Source organism: Nycticebus coucang, chromosome 13 (assembly GCF_027406575.1).
Source record: "Nycticebus coucang isolate mNycCou1 chromosome 13, mNycCou1.pri, whole genome shotgun sequence".
NCBI lineage: Eukaryota > Metazoa > Chordata > Mammalia > Primates > Lorisidae > Nycticebus > Nycticebus coucang.
Window position 1 is genome coordinate 81,832,162 of NC_069792.1, and position 21,253 is coordinate 81,853,414.

General features: G+C 36.3%; 1 protein-coding gene across 4 annotated transcripts in view; it reads left to right on the plus strand.

Annotated features, from left to right (window-relative positions):
• Positions 1-21,253, plus strand: part of COL14A1 (collagen type XIV alpha 1 chain) — a 239,651-nt gene that overhangs the window by 126,461 nt on the left and 91,937 nt on the right. For all 4 annotated transcript variants that reach the window (XM_053558381.1, XM_053558382.1, XM_053558383.1 and 1 more), the window contains exons 24-31: positions 7,918-8,064; positions 11,764-11,820; positions 15,213-15,352; positions 17,321-17,444; positions 17,639-17,782; positions 19,040-19,204; positions 19,774-19,812; positions 20,007-20,145. In XM_053558381.1, the coding sequence (XP_053414356.1) occupies positions 7,918-8,064; positions 11,764-11,820; positions 15,213-15,352; positions 17,321-17,444; positions 17,639-17,782; positions 19,040-19,204; positions 19,774-19,812; positions 20,007-20,145 (955 nt within the window). The remainder of the gene's footprint in view (positions 1-7,917; positions 8,065-11,763; positions 11,821-15,212; positions 15,353-17,320; positions 17,445-17,638; positions 17,783-19,039; positions 19,205-19,773; positions 19,813-20,006; positions 20,146-21,253) is intronic.

Here is a 21,253-nt window from a genome sequence, read left to right on the forward strand (position 1 = left end):
ATCTTGGGCCTCTTAATCCTCTTGTCATATGACCAGAATTTACAATATTCAGACGATGAAATCAAATAAGACTATTTTAATCAGATTTGCATAAACAATAGAAAAGATGTTTCTTCTTATTTTTGTGGGATTTATAGAAAAGACTAGAGAACCTCAAATTTGTTTTTAATCTTCCAGACTTGTTAGTAAAAGTTTTGAAAATGTTAGCCCATTCTTTCTGGACAAACGATCTTGGGCCCCCATTTTTAAAAAAGCACAAAGAGCTAATTATTTTAGGTTTGCAAAGACTGAGTTTAGCAGCCCATATCCCTTGCAACTATAGTCAAAATCCATGGATCTTACTTTCAATCTGATCTACAGGTGGAAGACACAGTTTAGAAAATTGTATTTGGAAATACACATATGTCCCCTGTAGATATGAACTGAGATAGGTAGAACATACTAGAAGAAAGCCTTACCAGCCCCAGCTAAGAGATTGCCCTCATAGATCTGCTGTGTTATGAGCGCCTTGATTCCCTGTGTAGCAGGGAAGGATCCCTCCTGGCTGGCAGTGGCTAGACATAGAAAGTGGCATTAATCTGGAACAAACATTGAGGAAAAGGAAGTCAGGCTAGGTCATATGATTGTTGTGGTTGTGTTAAACATGATTTATGGGATGCTTAAACAGAAGTAGATAAAGCATACGCAGCTATTTGAGAATCAACTACCACTACTTTCATATATCTCCATAAGTTGCATTTTAATATGAAGGGCTGACATTTAATGGCATTTGTTACGCTTTATAAAAAACTACTAAGTGTAGTAATCACACTCCCACATTGCCCCACTGTTTTTTTTTTTTATCCTTTTATGTCATTTAAGAAGATGAAATGATAGCACATGGGTTCCCATTCTTTGCCTTTCATAAAAATTATAAGCATATAGATTGATATAAATGTGGATAAAACTGGTTTCATTAGTGGAATTAGATTCATAAGTTTTCTAATAAATTCTTTTAATTGAGCATATTTGCAAAGCAGCACTGAAATTTTGATCACAAGATTTGACTGATGTGTCTGATAACATTGATCCAGTCATCTAAAACTGTAGTAAGCTCTTTCTGAAGCCAAGATCTTTCTTGGCAAAGAACGTGAGTCCACATTTGCTTTTTATCTTCAAGTTAAGTTAACTTGTACTCCCTCGTTATTATTTTTAAGCTGCCAGAAACCTTTCGACTGAGACATCATAGTCTCAATTAAACAAGAATGAACAAAAGTGTTGTTCAAATTACTTCTCATCAACATTTATAGCTGAGAGATTTATGAGCAAAATTAGCCTACATCTCCCCCACCCAGACGTCTTACTGAATATTATTTATCGACTGGACAACAAGGGACTCTAAATCTTTGTAAAGGAGTATTTGGTGAGGGAGTGAGTGTGCGCGTAGCAGTAGAGAATGTGTTTAAATATTTTCACTTACACAATTTAGATCAAGGAATAGTTTTTCTATTTTGGAATGAGGAAGAATTAGGTTGAGTTTTATTACAGAGAAATGTGGTTACCGTCATGACTTACTACCTTTAAAGGACCTGTGCTAAAATGCTCATTCTTCTACATGTTCCACACATGTGCTGCCCCTGCAAAAATTTTGGTCCTTCCACTCTGGGCAATGGACATAGTAGAGAGAAATTCCTCCATAGATTGGAGAAAAGCTTTATTCTAGCTTGACCTATTTCTAAATGCCTCTTTCAAATTCTGATGGTTTGATGGATACTTTTTCCAGTTTTTTCCCCCCATATATGTGCCATGATCTGACTGTGCGTACTTTTATTCTGAGATGAAATTGGTGGAGAAGTCTCTCTGCTGATGACAACTGCTGGTCAACTTTCTTCCCTGGGCATCAGTTTTTCTAAAATTACTTCATTTGAGGTTATTAACTGAGGCAATATCAAAAATTTTCAAAGTTTATGTGAATAAAGTAGCCAGGCTGTATCATTCAGCTTTATTTTTTATAGTCACAGAAACCTATTGGCTAACATACAGAGAAATCCAAAAGTCTGTGGCTTCAGGTTCGTGTGGATGTGGGTGTTCAAGCAATGTCATGAAGGTCAAGTCTTGCTCTATTCGGCTCTGCTCTCCTTTGCCCTTATTCTCAGCCGGCCTCTGTGAGTCAGATTCAGAATTACATCTTTCCAGCTTCCAGCTCAACAGTCTTGGTGAAAGGAGAGCTTCTCTTTCTCAATAGTTCCAATAGAAGTCCAGGGACTAAATCTGAGTCATATTGCCCTGGTTTGGGTCACATGCCCCTAATTCTGTCATTGAGTTCAAGGGCATGAAATAAACCAGCTGTTTGGACCTGGTTACCTTCCACCCCTATATTTGGTGGCAGTGGTGGAGGCGGGAGGTGGGGGTGGTATTCAGTCCTACCCAAAGTATAAAGACCAAGAGTAGGGAGGAACGGGTTCAAAAAAAGAAGAATTGGATCCAAGACAGTCAAAAACAACAGATGTCCTGTACCCATGTAAATATTATGACATTTTTATGGCTGAAAAAGAAAAAAGGAAAAGATTACCAGAAGGACAAGGTCCTGTCAGGGAAGACTGAAACCAAATCTGCATTTGAGTCAGTCGTGGACTTGCCAAATTAAATTATAGGCTTTTGGTTAATTCTAGGACAAACCAGAGTGCGAGATTTTGGTGGTGTTGGGTAACTCGGAACCCTGTGAGCGCCCCTTAGTTCTGCAGATGTCCTGGGGCTCTCTCTGTCTCTCTCTCTCTCACTGTTTTTGCGTAGACATGGCACCTACAGTGAGAGCAGTGTTTCACTTCATGTATTTTTTTATGTCATGTAGCCCCAAATTCCTGATTCCCTCTCTGATCCCCGTAACTCGATGACCTTTGTAACCTGCTTGTCTTCTCTATTTACAAGTTGAATGTCAATTTTGCAGTATTATTCATTGACAAGAATAGAGAATTGCAGTATAGTGGAGACCCTACTTTGCCAAGAATTAGATTTTTAGAAAGTTCATATGGAACAAAACCTATTAATAAAATCAAACTTTTTGAAGCAATGAAATTATGTTTGAGGATCAGGGTATTAGAGAGACCTGGAGATTGTAAATATCAGAGTGGTTTCATGGATTCTGGGTATCCTTTGCTTGGGGACCTCAGTATCTACTTGTAGGACATTTTGGTAAGTCAAGTTCATGGCATCGTTATCATCGTGATAATAATTCAGAGAATAGATTTAGCCTTGCTTCATAAGAATAAGTGCACAAATAAAAGCAGATTTTTTTCACCTTGTTCTGAAAAAAATAAATTAACTTCCCACTTTTGGCATGAAGGATTGAGGAAATTAGTCATAATTTGATCCCTTTAAATGTTTTCCTTTAAGGCAAAGAAAACCGTTAGACCTGAACTGCGCATGCCAAAAGCAACATGAATACACCCATACATGTACCCTCTTTGTTAGTGTTGGGAATCAACCTAGTACTGTTTGCCATTAATTTTACAGTGTTTTTCCTGGTTTGCAATAGTTTATAGATGTTTTTAGTGATAAAATCTATTTATATTCTATTTTCAATGGTCTTCAAATGCATGAATATCTACATGATATAGGAAAGGACAGAAAAATACATTTCTAGAATTGATTCTTGGAAAGTCTCTGGAAGTTTTTTTCAAGATAGATTAATAGGATCCATGAACAGAATTCAGGAAATGTCTGTATTACAGGTACTCACAGAAGCTTCCAGGAGGCTCTCACAGGGGTGTCCAACCTTTTTTCTTCTCTGCTGTAGATTGGAAGAATGAGTTGCCTTGGGTCACACTTTAAATACACAAACACTAACGAAAGCTGATGAGAAAAAAAATGATCTGTGCATACTTTTTGCAATATCTCCAACCACTGATAAACAAAACGGTCCTCAAATAATCAGTGTGCAGCCTGCAGGCCACAGGTTGGATACCCCTGAATGGTTAGGGTCCAAATAAAACAGTCATTGTGGGGATTCTGAGCCTGGGAAAAAGTCTTACTATTAAACTTCTTTCATAGTAATGTATCACTTTACCATTTTACATAATATAAATGGGAGAGAAATGCTTAGACAATATTTCATTCCAAAAAAGAAATTAATAAAGATTATATTATAAAGTTTCTTTCTAAAACTCTCTAATATCCACAATATATAAAAATAAATTTTAAATAAATTTTAAATTTAAAAATGGCTTTTATTTAATTATATTTTTAAGAGTCAGGATTTTCATAGAGAAAATTAAAAATAACATGTATCATGTTTATTCTGATACATTATTCTGATATATTTAGTTTCAATATATGTATATTAAATTACCAATTGAAATTTTGGTTTGATACTTGAAAAATACACAAAAGTTACTTGACATTTTTGCATTTTACACTTATGAAAGCAACTGATCTGTTTTTAGATTTTCTATATTTTATCATTTTTGATAAAGTCTTCTACATTTTGAAGGAGTAGATAGTTCTTTCTAACCACTAACTGATATGTGTAATATATTTAATCAATGAATCAATGCAGTTTTTATTTTATTTATTTATTTATTTATTTTTTGAGAAATAGTCTCACTATGTCGCCTTCTGTAGAGTGCTGTGTTGTCACAGCTCACAGCAACCTCAAACTCCTGGGCTTAAGCAATTCTCTTGCCTCAGCCTCCCAGTAGCTGGGACTACAGGCGCCTGACACAACACCCAACACCCAGCTAATCAATGCAGTTTTTAGCAGTAGTTTTTAAATTCCTGGTAAAAAAGCTTTATAAGGTTTTAATTAAACAGATGTAATTTATAAATCAAGTGATGAATCTAGATGAAATTTGAATAATTGCTTTCACAGTCGCAGTGATTCTTCTTTTTAACCAGTTATCCACTATGGTTAAAAAATAAGCACTCTATGAAGAAATCCTTTTGAAACTCTTCAGTAATGAAAACCACCAAAGGAAGCTATGTCCAGTGGAGTGATAAAACACTGGGTCATAAGGACCCTTCATCTGATCTCTTCTAGACATGATGTTTGCATGTTTACTATGCACTCAGCAGCGTTCAGATGGTTTCATTTTGAAAAATTATATATTTATCATATTGTTTTATATTAGTAGAAATTAAATCAATATCCCCTGAGACTAGGTTTTTGAGTTCTAAATTCAGGGGGCTAAAGAGAAGTTGATTAAGGGATATAAAAATACAGATAGATTGAAGAAATAAGTTCTAGTATTTGACAGTACAGTAAGGAAATTATAAAAATAATTTATTGGGCCAAGCACAGTGGCTCACACCTATAATTCTAGCACTTTGGGAGGCCAAGGCTGGAAAAATACTTGAGGCCAGGAGTTTGAGACTAGCCTGAGCAACACAGTGAGACCCTGTTTTTACAAAAAATAAAACAAAAAATTTAGTGAGGTATGATGGCACACATCTGTAGTCCTAGCCACTCAGAAAGTTGAGCCAGGAGGTTGCTTAAGCCCAGGAGTTTAAAGTTGCAGTGAGCTACGATTGTGCCACTGCACACTCTGGCCCAGGCTACAGAGCGAGACCCTCTCTCAAAAATAATAACAATAAAAATAATTTATTGTACATTTCAAAATAGCCAGAAGAAAGTAACATTCCACAAAGGAAAGATAAATGTTGAAGTAATGATAGCACAGTTTCTGATTTGATTATTACATATCGTACATAGACGTTAAAATACCCCATGAATCCCCAAATATGCACAACTATTATGTATCAGCCAAAATACCTCAGTTCTGCTACTCAGTATAATGAAGGACTTGGTGAAGTTCTTAACTTTTTTGACCTTTGACCTTCAGGTTATTGTCTTTAGATTGGGGTTGATTTTAAATGTTACAAGGAAGAAATGAGTTAATACATATGAAATCCTCTGACTACTGCCCGGCACATGACCAGCACTCACGAAAGGTTGGCCATTTTTAGCTTTGTTGCTGTTGTTATCACTAAATACAAAGCACAGAACCTGGCATATAGTAAGATCTCAAAAAACGATGAGTTTAGGCTCCAGACTTAAGGGCCGATATTAATTCTTTCAGGAGAATCACAGCAATTTTGCTATGGAAGTGGGAATGAAAAAATGAGATAGCAGTAGTCAGGTCTTCCAAGTCCTTTGGACCTCTACCAAGGTGGAAAAAAAGAGAAGATGCCGTGTAGACTTGGCTATGCTTGACACGTCTCCTTGGTAGATAAAGAGAACCTTGGAACCAGAAATTGGAAGACTGAGCTGTACAGCATGTATGTCCTGAAGTCTCTTAAACACCCTGTCCTTTGCCTTCAATTATGATTTCCAAAGAATAGAAAAGGATTTTCAGAGCAGATGGAAGGAGTTGGAAGACCTCCTCTGAACTCCCGAGGAGTCATTTTTTGTTGACTAAAAGAAATGATGGCTGTTAGTTAAAAGTCAAGGCTGACAGGATGGATACTGGGCAGTCTGGGGACTCACTGTGGTCCCCGTGCTGCTCCAGGCTCTTGCTTGTAGTTGTGACAGCTCTGGAAACAACCTGGACTCCTGGAAGAGGTTTCTGAGATGCTGGAAACCCACCTCCTGGACCAAAGGCATGAGGACTGCCTAGAACCCTATAGTTCATTACTCTTTTTAGACCACTGCCTACAGAGGCATCCTATAGGTTGGTAATGAGTTGTAAGGAGCCAAAAGGATGTGTCCTTTTAATGTTAATTTGTAATCATTTGACTGTGTTCTAGAGAACCATGTTGAATAAAAGGGAGATCTGATTATTTTAATTTCACAATATTATGGGGGTACAAATATTTTGGTCACATGGATTGCTTTTGTACTTCTTGAATCAAAGTTATAAATGTGCCCATCATCCAGATAATGGACATTGTACCTGGTAGATAACGATTTCATCCATCTCCTCCTTCCCCATCCCACCTACTTAATTTCTGTTGAGTTTTGCTTCTGTGCATTTGAGTGCTGATTGGTTAGTTCCAACTTAATAGTAAGTACATGTGGTGTTTGTTTTTTTATTCTTGCAGCACTTCATTTAGGAGAATGTTCTCCAGTTCCATCCAGACTGTTGCAGAAAGTATTATTTCATTATTTATGTTTGAGTAGTACTCCGTGGTATACATATGCCACATTTTGTTAATCCATCCATGTATTGATGGGCACTTGGGTTGATTCCATTCATATCTTTGTGATTATGAATTGTGCTGCAATGAACATTCTAATGTAAGTGTCTTTTTGATAAAATGATTTTTTTTTCCTTTGGGGCAAAATCCCAGGAGTGGGATTTCTGGATCAAACAGTAGTTCTACCTTTAGTTTTTTGAAGAATCTCCATACTATTTTCCATAGAGGTCGTACTGGTCTGCAGTCCCACCAACACTGTGTAAGTGCTCCTTTCTCTCCACATCCACATCAGCATCCACGATTTTGGGTACCTTTTGATAAAAACCATTCTCACTGGGGTTAGGTGATATTGTGGTTTTTATTTGCATTTCCTTGATGATTAGTGATGGGTGGTAAGCATTTTTTCATATGTTTATTGGCAATTAGTCTATCTTCTTTTGAAATCTTTGGTTCATGACTTTTGACCACTTTTCAATGTGGTTCTTTGATATTTTTCTTGCTAACTTCCTTGAATTCTTTGATTTCTTTTTAAATAAATACCTTCCTATCCATACCCGCCCAACAGATCTATCAGGATGTGAGTATATAATTATGTGCATTGATAGTTATTCATTTAGTAAATGTAAAATGTGACTTTCAGTCAAAAAATATAAGTAGATATGTGGACTCTTTAGAAAAAGATACAATGCTTCAAGCCAGGATAACTCATTCTGGAGTTGTCCGATGTACATGTATTAAGCATTTTAGAAGCAAATCATGTAAGGATGGCTTTTAAAAAAATTTTCATATGTGTACGTTGTTTTATAGATACACAAACACAGGAATCCACTATGGGTGGAGGGGCCAGCAGGCATTGCTTCTATGGACTCCAGCCTGATACTGAATATAAAATCAGTGTTTACACTAAGCTCCAAGAGATGGAGGGACCTAGTGTGAGCATAATGGAAAAAACACGTAAGTCAAGTATGTTCTCTCCCTGTGAACAAACAGTATTTTAGGCATCCTGCTTTGATTCAAAAACCTTATTTCATTTAGAAAACTGTTAGCTATTGCTGCCCAGGGTTATATGTAATGCAAACTTTGCTCCTCTGTCCCATCCCAGAATTCACTGCGTGTGGACCACTGATGTCATCTGGATGGGTATTTTTCTATCCTCCATATATGTTTCACAAGGGACTATAAGGCCACATGATGGCAAAGCTCTTGACACAATGACTTATATTGTGATTCACATCCATAAGGAACATTTGTGGTATGTGGGGTGTGAAATGGAGTTTAAGAACTGGGTTCTGACATTAAAACAATGGCATATTACCACAGCCATGAGGGTGGGAATGGAGCCAAGATGTTCCAACTGTCTGACCCTAGAGTTATTGCCTGCTTATGAGGCTCTTGCACTTTTTCCAAGCTGGCTGCAGATCTGATGAAATGAAGGAAAAGGCAAAGTATAAAATTAAAACAAAGCACTTTTTACATGTTCCAAAGAGCAAGGAGAGTGTCAACTTCTTGAAATGACTTTTAATCAAGGATTCCTGACCCAGAGGCCAGAAACATTAAAATGGTTTGAAACGTAGTGAATTCTGATGGATATACTTGTATGCTTAATTCCATATCTTGAACTTAAACTTGAAATTTCTGGGTACTTGTGTCTGAATATGTGATGGGCAATGGCCTTGTTGGTAGCCCCTCTACCACATATGTGGCATTTAGAAAGGACTACTGCCTATCTAGAGATCTTTCAGTCTCTCTAGTAAATGCAGAAAGAAATCATCAGTGTGTGACCTTTAAAAACAGAGGATAAAATTATCACGAACTGAATTGTCCAAGTTTTTTGCAATATAAAGATTTTATTTTGTAACACCAATATATTCAACATTTTATATTACCCATGTATTTTTCACATATAATTTACATACCATAGCATTTAAGTGCCATTTTAAATGTACAATTGGGTGATTTTTTTAGTACATTTAAAGAACTGTGTAAACATCACTACAATCCAATTTTAGAACATTTCCATCAATCCAGAAAATCTTTCCTGTCCAGCACAATCTCCGTTCCACTCTCAGCCTCGGTCAATCTACTTTCTTTTATTATCTAGTTGTCTTCTGTGGATGTTTCATATAAACAGAAGTACGTAAGATGTAGTCTTTTGTATCTGGCATCTTTCACTTAGCATACGTTTTTGAAGTCTATCCATGGTTTAGAATGTATCAGTAGTTTGTTTCTTTTCACTGCTGAGTAGAATTCTATTATGCAGAAATTAATAGTGGCCTATTGATTTAGTGACATAAAGTCACTATGTTTGGGGCTCCTGTCCTGCCCCTTTCTAGCATTGTGGCCTTAGGTAATTTGATATCTCTGAGCTTCTTTTTGCTCATTGATAAAAAAAATTACATACCTACTACTCTCTTAACTCCATTAGTGGCAGGAAAGATCCAATAAAAGAGCATCTGCTGAGGAACTTTTCAATTTGTATCCCATTACATGAGTACTTTTTGTCATCACTGTTATTATCTTCTTAGAAGTCACCAGCCAAAAGCTGTGGAGCTAGATCTCATGATCAGACATGTCTTCTTCGGGCCATCCTTTTTTAAATTTGTTTTAATTTTAAAAGATGTTTTGAAAACTCAGAAGATCCTGCAACCAGAGTTCATATATCTTCGTGGTATCAATCTACTGGAACCAACTGTCATCTTGGTGCTTGTGTTCTTGAGTTTGCTATCACTCATTATTTAGGCTAAGTTCTTTGCTCTTATTTATTACTTATATGACCCCTAAAAACATTTATGTTTGGGACTCCTGGTCTACTTCACTTTCCCCTAACCCTAACTTCCCTCCTGTTGACTGTCAACCTAGGGTGAACTCCACTTTGGATAACTCTATTTGACGTAAATATTTTCCTTATGTTAGAGGCATCTGTCTTGTAGCTTCCACCCATTGGCTCTAGTTCAGCCTTCTGAAGCAATGCAGATCAAGACTGTTCTCTCTTGTATGTGACAGACTCTCACATCCTGAAAGACAGGGACCATCTGTATGCCACATACTGAATATAAACACATGTCACCAGTTCACTGTGGTTCTTCTTACTCAAGACATTCTTTGGCCAGATATTCTGCCCAAACACATTGATCTGGCTGCCATAGTCTCTCATTGATTTGGTTCTTGATTTAGTGACCTAACTTTGGATATGCCTCAATTTTTCATGTTAAATAAGATGCACAATTATTAAGATGACCAGCTACTTCCACAGATTTTATGATGAATAAATCTGGCTTTAGAGCATTTTGTAGCATTTTCAAAAAAGTTTTGCAATGCTATTATAGTACTAAGATTTCTCAAATTTATTTTAATACTTGAAACTTTCTAGCTTTAAAATATTGCCTTGAAAATAACAGTGATAACATGCACAATAGTACAGTAGTCATGCATAAAGAACACCATCTCTATTCTTTTTTTCTAGATATACTTACTTTTACCACCTTGGTTTCTTTCAAGAAATTTTGTCATATCTTTGTCCATATATATATAAATATTGTATTCTGTGACTTGCTTTGTTTCACATAATAATTAATCTTGGATATTTTTTCATTTGTTAACATACAGTCACCTCATTCTTTCAATGTTGAATTATTTTGTTTGAATAACTTTAGTTTACTGGATCTTAGAATTGAAAGAAAACTTATAACTCCTCTTCCAAGCTTCCCACCAACAAAGACATTCCCTTTACAACATTCTCAGCAAATGTCAGTCTGTCTGAGCTCAAATAGTTCTAATTATTTGGTGCTTAAGCATGTCCCCAGGCTGGACATCACTTCTGTGAATAGTTATAATCAGTAAAGAGCCTTCCTGAATATTAAACTAGGAAAGTGAGCAGAATTTTCTTAGTTTTTCTTAAATCTTTAGCATCAAATAGAAATTAGAAATGAATATATAATAAAATAATATTTTATATTTATCTAATGACACCATACCTTCCTGGCGCTTTGCCACGTGAGCTAGAGTGAGAATCAATACTCTGATCTCGCCGTTCTCAAGGCCTTAAACAAAACCAGACTTCTGCACAGTGCGTGAACTTCTCATTCCACATGATCCAGGTTGAAAAAGTCCTAACGTAGATTAGCCTGCTAATGTTTATATTTGGTCCTCAAAACCAAGACACATTTTCCAGAGACAGTCTGAGCAAAATAGAGAGTAAGTCAGATTCCACTGGGCCCAAGATGCTGGGTGATACAGGGTGGGAAGGGGGCAAAGTGCTATTGAACAAGGATTGATGGTCAATGCTTAGCTAGGCAGAATGGAAATGAAATTTATTGTGCATGTGAAAACAAATACTACATCCTAAATGAGTTAGCAGGATCTTGCCCTAAATCAACATTAGATACACTTTATAGTTGACAATTTGATTGTCTTGACTCCTGCTGGGTAAACCGAATTGTAGCAAAATAGCATCTCACGCCTTCAGTGTGAGGATGAGAGGATGGATGGAGTCAGATTTCACAGGCTGGGGCTGATTTATAGTAGTTCTTAAATTCTCAAAGAGGACAGTTGTCAAAATCATTGACTCCCCTGAATAATTATTGCTCCATAACTTCCCTCTCTTTCCTACAGATGAGATGAGTAATAGATGTTCTTTCTTCCTTTCCTTTACAGAATCACTTCCTACTCAACCACCAACTTTTCCTCCAACTATTCCACCAGCAAAAGAAGGTAAAAGAACAATACAGTAGCAATATGATTTGAGGTTTAGGTTGGCTTTGTTTGTTTGTGCATTTAAAAACAAGGTATTAATAAAATATATTTACCATGGTACTGGTTTTTTTCCTTTATACAAATGCATATCAACCATGATAGGCTTTAAAATTATCCATTTAATAATATACTTTGTACACAGAGTGGATTTTCTACCAGAATAGCTTATTATTGATTTCACTAAAAATATCGCAATAGTAAAAGTTCAGCAAGGAAGAATTACTTACATCATTTGTAAGTGACAATCCAGTTTATAATTCTGCTGGCAAGGTAATAGTTTTCAGTTTACTGCTGAAATATCTCTTTCAACTGTTTTTTTCTGTCTTCATTGTAACAGTTTCTCATCCCCTTTTACTTGAGCTATTACGTTAACTTTTTTAAAAGGCTCCCAACTAATGATCCTTAATTCTTTTATATTTCGTTAATGAACATCTATTAACTCTACTATTCATTCTCAAAGCTCTTATGCTAGGCATGGCAAATACAGTAACAGGACAAGACAGCTGCTCACTGCATACTTTCAGTATTGGAGAGAAATAGGTACTTACCAAAATAATGCCAGTCACAGATATAAATTATAAAATAGAGATGATACTGTGGTAGCTGGAAAGCAGAAATGTTAATGCTGCTACACATAGTGATTCATAAAGGAAGATGAATTCAATCTACATTTTGAAGGATGAGCTTACACTGAGCATCAGTGATTGACCAAGTGCTAATTGTGTCAATCCTTAGCACTTCTGGGGAACCCTTAGAGCTTTAGGGTGACACAGAGGAAAGAGTGGGGATACAGGTAAGTGATTTGTGTACCAGAATTAAGAGTTTGGGCTTTATCCTGTGGGCATGGCATACAATGAGAGATTTGTGTGATGGGAGGGTCATCTGATGAAATCTGTGTTTAACCAAGATTGGTGGAATGGGGAAGATGGAGTGGAGGAAGGAGAGGAGAAAGAAGACATAGTGGAAGAGTTTTTCTATTCATCAAGCATTTGAAAGTGCCTATTACAATATGCCAGGTACACAATGAAAATTAAGTTGTTCTTGCCACACAGAAACTTAAAGTCAAAGTCAGTGGGGTCAAATGCCACAAGTGAAAGACAAGAGAAAAAAAAGAAGCAAGAAAGGAAAAAACAAAAGAGATAATGAGAAACTCTAGTAAAGTTCAACCTCCATTCTAGCAGAAGATGAAAATCTTCACTGATCAACCTACTTTGCAGCATTATTTCCAGACTGTTATGTCACAATAAAGTTTTACAACTCAAGGATGCCCATACACGGCTTGTGCTGTCCTGCATTTTTAAATGCTTTTCATTCTACAGGAATTCCAGATTCTTTGTTTTTCCATCTTCATATGTAGTCTTCTTTTGTCTTAATATCAATGATTTTTCACAATGTTGGAATTGAAAACAGAATCCTAACTGATGAATTTACTAAATAAACATTTCTGATGCAGATATCATATCAGGCTCTAGGATCAGAATTTTTATATATAGCTAGGCATGGATATCATTCAGTAAATACTTATAAATGAGGGCCAGGCATGGTGGCTCACACCTGTAATCCTAGCACTCTGGGAGGCCGAGGCAGGTGGGTTGCTTGAACTCATGAGTTCAAGACCAGCCTGAGCAAGAGCAAGACCCCATCTCTAAAAAACAGCTGCATGTTGTGACATCTGTAGTCCCAGCTATTCACAAGAGGATGCCATGAACCCAAGAGTTTGAGGTTATTGTGAGCTATGACACCACGCACTCTACTCAAGACAACAGAGTGAGACTCTGCCTCAAAATAATAATAATAATAATAAAAAATACTCGTGAGTGCTCACAGAACACTTATGCAATTTGAAGGGTCTGTGGGAAGAAGGATTGACAAAGTAGAAACATTGGTACTGAAGTTTTAATCATGAGGGTTTTAAATGGTGGAGGTTTTGCAACCCAAATGCACTGTTCATTTTAGGCTCTATTTGTACTGAGTGTGTTTAATCTAAAAGCCTATAATTTTTTATTATTAAATTAATACTGAACATTTATTAAACAAACATGAAAAAGTGGAAAAAAGTTCAAAGAAGAAAATTAAAAACACAACTTCATATCCCAGAGGTAATTCCATCATGCATGTTGATGTGTTTTCTTTCTTGGAATTATTAATAAAATTTTCATTTTGAGCACATTTTTAAATAAAAGTCCCTCTCATTTTGAAGGTGAAACCTAATCTTCACTTCATAGTTCCTGGGAACAAGGGGCCAGATTTTCTTTTATAAACTTATAATTAGCAGATCATGTGATTCCTTTCAGCTTTAAATTCAAACCACAAATTTGTAAGATTTTCTAAAGCACAGAACTCATGAGAACAATCTCACCAGTTCTGTTTTATCCCTCGAGTGTGACCTCAATTGGAGAGGGTCTCTTTTACAGTGTAAGTAGCTTTAAGGGAATGAAGTTGTACTTAATACAATTTTTTAAAAAGTGAGGTTTTTTTTCCTAATGGAAGGAGAAAGGCACATTACCTCATAGACCGTGTGCAACTGGCGTAAGACTAAAAGATTCAGATACCGAAGAGTAATTGTTTTCTTTATCATAAAACAGAGTCAGGTGTCCACACTCTATACTAATAAAGAGGAATAGAGGCATAGATAATATGAAACAGCACATGATACCAAAAAGGAGTTTTTAAAATTTCTTCCAGTGGAGTAGGTTTTTCTTGGTGTGGGCTGTTTTGTTTGGATTTTCTCTTTTTGCTTGTTTGATGGTGTTGATATCTTTAATGTCTCCTGATGATAGTTTCCCTGGGCTAGCATCAGTATACATTTATCTTCACATATCCAATGTGTGGCAGAACACAGAGACAGAATTTTTTGACCAAGGTTAAAATTAAAGTTTGCTGTGGCCTCTGCCATGCTTATCCCATTGTAGACTAATCTGCCTCCATTGTGTCACTTGCCTTCCTTCTGAGCTTAGAGCTCAGTCAGCAAAGGACAGGATGTCATAGGTTGGCCTTCCTTCCCTTCAGGAGGTCCGAGACAATGTTTGCTAATGATTCTGTCTCTAAATCTCTTTGGTCCCACATTTTCTTATCCTTCATTTTCATTCTTTTGAGCGGAGATTGGTAGACTTTTTTCTCTCAGTTTTATGCACAGTAGAATAGTCATAAATAGGAACTTTGGGTAGAGAATAGAAATGGGGGTGAAGGAGTGTAATGAGCAAGAGCTTGGAATATGAGCTTTAACGGGTCTATACTTTTCCTTTGCAAAGGGTTTTAGTTACCAGAGGGCAATTATTATCTGCCTTGCTAGTATAACAACTACTATATTTTCCCTTTATGTCTGACTCAAAATTATTGTTGGTCTTCAGTATGTAAAGCTGCAAAGGCAGACCTGGTGTTTATGGTGGATGGATCCTGGAGCATTGGAGATGATAATTTCAATAAGATCATCAACTTTCTGTATAGCACCGTTGGAGCCCTGAACAAGATTGGCACGGATGGAACTCAAGTAAGGCTAAAGATCAACCATCAATTCATTCTATGTATTCAAAAATTATTTCTCCAGATCTTATTCAGGCAATTTGTCAGGGATTATAGGTAAAGAACATAGTGGTCAGATTCAGCCCTAAATGAAGAAGAAAGACAAGTCTGTTTCGAAGCAGCTACTGAAGCCTGGTGGAGGTCCAGAGATGCTACTCAGAGTTAAACAAATAAAATAGGGTAGAAAGTCCGTGTCAGGAGATGTTTCTTTTATATACCAGGGTAGAATGTCTTCTTTAACGATGCACACAGTATTTTCCCTGTCCTCAAGCACCTTAAAATCTTGAAAGGGAAAGATTAAGGTGACACATTACCATAGATCAAGCAGAACATAAACTAATTTATTTGCTTAACAAATATGTATTGAGTATTTATTTGGGCCAAGCGCTATACTGTCAGAATGAGTAAAAGTCAATATGCCTCAATTCATAGGGCTCAAAATCTCAAAGATTAGGAGAAAAGGCAGACAGATACAACAGACAAATAAACAAATTCACAAGATAGGGATGTGAGCTACAGAACAGTGTGACTTAAAGACTTTAGTGGGGATTATTCTAAATTGTGTGCAAGAGTTATCTTAAATAATGTGACCAAAAAAGGCCTCTTTGAGGGGTGGCTTTTGAACGGATATGTGTATGATACAGGGAGGGTCAGAGAGTAGAATTCCAGAGAAAGAAAATAGTAAGTGCAAAGGCCTTGCTTTGCACACCAAAACCCAAAACTTGTGGATAGCAGATGAGATAGCAGATGAGACTGGGGGAGTATGGGAAGGGGTAGAAGAAGTAAGCAAATCTCAGATTATCTTGGGTCTTGTGGACTATGAAAAGAGTTCTAAATCATCATAAATGCAATCAGAAGCCACTGGAAGCTTTTAGGGAGAGAAGAAATAAAAATGATGTGCTTTTGAAAAAGATATTCTGACCACTTTGTGGCATAAGAATACTAATCAGGGTAAGAGTGGAAGCAGAGAGACCAGTTAGGAGAGTGCTCTCATGGTCCAGCCAAGAGATTAGTGTGATGGTATTGATGAGATACCCAGAAATGAAAAAAAAAAAAAAAAAAAAAGAATGGAATAGATTATGGAGTAATGGCTAAGAAAATTTAGATGATTTGAATCTTAGGAGTACTTAAGGGAAGACTAGAGAAAGTGTTGAAAGATGTCAGGGAGGCAGACATTTCTTTTGAAAGGAAGAATCAGAGGAAGTTTCCTAAAAATGAATGCTTGTGAAGTAATCCTTGATAACCTGATTATGTGTTTAGGTGAGCAATTGAAGACTCATCTAAACACAGAAAGTACTCTGAAGAAGCTCTTTACTCCTTTCTTCATAGTTCCGAGAAATAAACAAAAATGATCAATGACAAATGGCTGCGGATTTCCACAGGAATAAAAGCAAATTGTATGACATGAAGCCAGAAACGTTTATGTTGTAGGGTTAAGAATTCAGAGTTTGAAACAGAATAATATACCTGGCTTCCACTGTTGGCTCTGTCAGTAACTATTCTTGTGATTTGGGCAAGTTCTTTATTTTTTGCATCTTAGTTTCCTCATCTGTAAAATGAGTAGAATAGTAATAATGACTTCACAGATTAGTTCCTTCAGGAAGTCCTTGTAAAGACTCCAACTCAGATTCTCTGACATTAGTCAAGGTGCAAGGCTTATGATGCCATTTTTTAATCTGTCAAATGAAGTAGCAAAAGTCCTACCTGCTTTAAAGACAGAGATTTTTAAAAACAACTTCCTGAAAAGTGCCTAGAGAAAAAAAATATATTTCATTTGTCTTAAAATGTGGTATGTAATTTGTATGGAATTTTAATCCCAGGAGATTGTAGAACGGGTTGAAGACAAAATTGTAGGCAATAGCGTGTTACTGTGTGTGCGTTCTGACACAGTGGAAGCCTGTATATGTGTCAAAATGAATACACCTTCTTTCTCCAGGTTGCAATGGTTCAGTTCACGGATGATCCCAGAACAGAATTTGAACTAAATGCTTACAAAACCAAAGAGACTCTTCTCGATGCAATTAAAAACATTGCATATAAAGGAGGAAATACAAAAACAGGTAAGACCCAGAACAGAACAGCTAAGCCTCAAAGTCATTAATTATTAGTAACTACTGAAATGACCTCTTCTTTGAGACATAATAATTTTTAAAATATTTTTCATTGATTTAAAAACTTTCTTCCCACCCTTTCTTACCCAGCAAAACAAAAATGAGAGGGAGCGAAATTGACCTGTTGCCTTCCTTTGTTTTAGGAAAAGCAATTAAGCATGTTCGAGATAGCTTGTTTACTGCAGAGTCAGGTACAAGAAGAGGCATCCCCAAGGTTATTGTGGTTATAACAGATGGAAGATCACAAGATGATGTTGACAAAATCTCCAGGGACATGCAATTAGATGGTAAGTTTTATACACACACATGCGCAAACAATAGTAGCTACCAAAAATAATGTTAGCCTTATTGTTTTCTAAATACAAATTTGTAGGGCGTTAGCGTTAGATAGACCAGTCCAGTGACTATAGTGTATAATAATCTATTGTATATTTCAAAATAGCTAGAAGAGAAGAATTGAAATGGTCCTAGTGTAAAGAAAAGACAAATATTTAAGGTAACAGATATCCCAAGTACACCAATTTGATCTTTACAAATTATATGACTGTATTAATGATCACATGCACCCTATGTCCATTAGGCATAAAAAAAAATATTACCACATATAGGCTGTATCAGTCTTACTTAAATGTTTCCCAATCTTTCTTAACTATGATTTCTAAAATACCTTCCAGTTTACAAATTGGTCATTATACTGTTTTATTAGAGAAAATTTGCCCTTTTCGCTGATACTTTTGTTACCTACAGGATGCCTTATATAAGGAACCCCAGCAGTGAAGTACAATACTACCCCAAGGGCTACTAGAAAGGGCCAAGGACAGAACCTCCTTACAGAACTCCTCAGCCTACTAATCTGTAAAAAACAGATCCTCAAAGGACAGTTGTGAAAACTAAATTATATGAAATATTTGTCTGGTAAATAATAGTTTAATATTGAATAGTGACCCACTTTTGAGTGCCAGGCCTATTTTGCTTCTGGGAAAAAAAAAAAAAAAAACGAGATAAGCTGAGTCTTTCTGTTTTAACTATATTTCATCTCATAAATTTTAAAATAGCTACAGTAGAACTTCCACGGTGGATCACCTCCCTACATGACCACTTCCTTAAGTTGACCTAATTTTCATAAACTGGACATGCAGGTACCAGTAGAGTAGGCCTAGTTCCTTATGGCAACCACCTCCATATGTCGACCAGCCTGTTAAAGTCTCTTGGGTTATGAACTTACAGAGGCTCTACTATATTAAAAATGTGCAATGATAGGGATGTTACTCAGATGGGAACTATTTTATCTCAAGCACTGATTGGGTCATTGCTCTCTTGAGTTTCTTTAAAATGGAAAATCTCTTAAGGGAATGATGGACTGATGATCACATACAGCAGTATGTACATGCAGAATTCTAATGAACTGTGAAAAATGAATTATCCACCCCCCCACTGGGCTTCCTAAATAAACATATTTTAAACATGTGGACGCATCTTAAAATGCATTATTTATATCTTGTAGAATTTAAAGTAATCAGAAATCTGTTCCTCTTCTGCCACAGGCTACAGCATTTTTGCAGTCGGTGTGGCTGATGCAGATTACTCGGAGCTGGTTCGCATTGGCAGCAAGCCCAGTGCACGCCATGTCTTCTTCGTGGATGATTTTGACGCCTTTAAGAAAATCGAAGATGAGTTAATTACTTTTGTCTGCGAAACTGCATCAGCAAGTTAGTCCTTTGGAATTTGTACTTTCTGATGTTGTTCAAAGGATGAAATGTTTCATACGTCTTAAAGAATGAGTCCCATCTTGATCTGAGGAAAGAATATTGACTTCTGGAGCTGTTTGTTATGCAGACAGTTAGTTTTATGGTTTTCAGCATATGGAAGTAAACCTCTCCTGTGTTTAGTTTCAGGTTGATAAAGACCTTCTGTAATCAAATAAAAGTCTATATTTAACAATTCTATGCTTAAAAAACTATAGCACCTATTTTTCAAATTGTATTAAGACTGCTCTTCAAGGCAACATATTAGGAGAAAGAGGTCTCCCAATACATGCTTTCAAGTGATGGCCATTGATTTAATGGACCCAGGGGAGCCAAGGAAGCTATAACTTTTTGGTTACAGCAGAGGAGATTAGAACATTTCAGTTTTTACAAAACCAGTCACATCTGATTTGAATTTCTTCCACAGTTGACTTCCAGAAAGATTATGATAGTTTCCTGTTCACAGGGGAGGGGAAGAGTATGTTTGGAAGACATCTAAATTAGGTTTTTATGCTGTTTGTTTGCTTTTGCAGCCTGCCCACTGGTGCACAAAGATGGCTTTGATATTGCAGGTATGTGTTATCACAATTTTTTCAAATACAAACATATAACTCCCATTTGGGTCTGTGTTTCTTTTTTTTTTTAATTATTAAACTCTTAATAGAAAAATATTGAAATTTAAAATTCTAATGTGCTTACTTGTTCTTGTCTTTAATGTTTTCTTCCTTTTTTTTCCTCTCCTTTCTTTCTTTTATTTTTCTGGTAGGATTTAAGATGATGGAAATGTTTGGTTTGGTTGAAAAGGATTTTTCATCAGTGGAAGGGGTTTCCATGGAACCTGGTACCTTCAACATGTATCCATGTTACCAACTCCATAAAGATGCTCTGGTTTCCCAGCCAACCAAGTATGTTTTCATTGGAAGATATAAAAGCCAACCATTTGTTTATTATATCTCAATGTGAAATGGTATCGACTTGAAATATGCTGTAATAGTTCCTGGTTGATTTTTCCATGATGTTAAGAGCAGATGATATTTACATTTCTTTGTTTAAAAACATCAGACTTGCACATAATGCTGGTTATACTTTAATGTCTGTTGATCTGAGAAAATATATAAAAATAGTTGATACTTACATAGCAATACTATATAATCAGACATTCTTCTAGATGCTTTTGTATATTAATTCACTCGAACCCCCAAACAACTCTATGAAGTAGATTCAATTATCTCAGTTTTACAAACAATGAAACTACAGCACAGGGAAGCTAAATGACTTGAGCGAGATCACACAGTTGGTTACATGGCAATGCTGGCATTTGCATCCAGCAATTAGGCTCTGGAGCACAGGACTTGAGCCGATTCATAGTAGTGCTGTAATTCAAATGGTTTTTATTTTGGAGGAGTCACAACAGCAGCTCTAGAGAGTTAAAACGTGTTGTTGAAGCATATCAGTTGTTATATAAAACCACATTACCTAGCCACTTTATTCCTGTTTTTATTCTCGCCAGTTCCCCAGCAGGTTACACAGTGCCCATCCACATTGTGGGTGACTCTTCCCCATTCACTCATACTCACATGCTGATCTCCTCTGAAAACACCCTCACACCCTAAAATAATGCTTTGCTAGGTTTCTAGGTATTTTTTCATTCAGTCAATTTGACACCTAAAATTAACAGGATCTTTGTCAGTTTTATTCACTAATGTATCTTAAATGCCTGTTGCAATGAATGAATGAAATATTTTTACCTATGCAAACCCAACTTGTATTTTCAAACGCATATATTTCCCACATATTCACACATTTATTCACTCAATTAATAACTACTATAGAGTTCCTACTATTTGTAAAGTGCTGTGTTCTTTTTGCTTGGGGAGGATTAAAAAAGTAAATGAGTGATCTGTTTAGTTGTTGGAGAGATAAGATGGAGTAGAAGGTTGGGTTTCCCGGGAGGTGGATTCTTAGGTGGAGATTAATGCGTGAAATGTTGATGAGGGCACCCCTTGTAAAGGG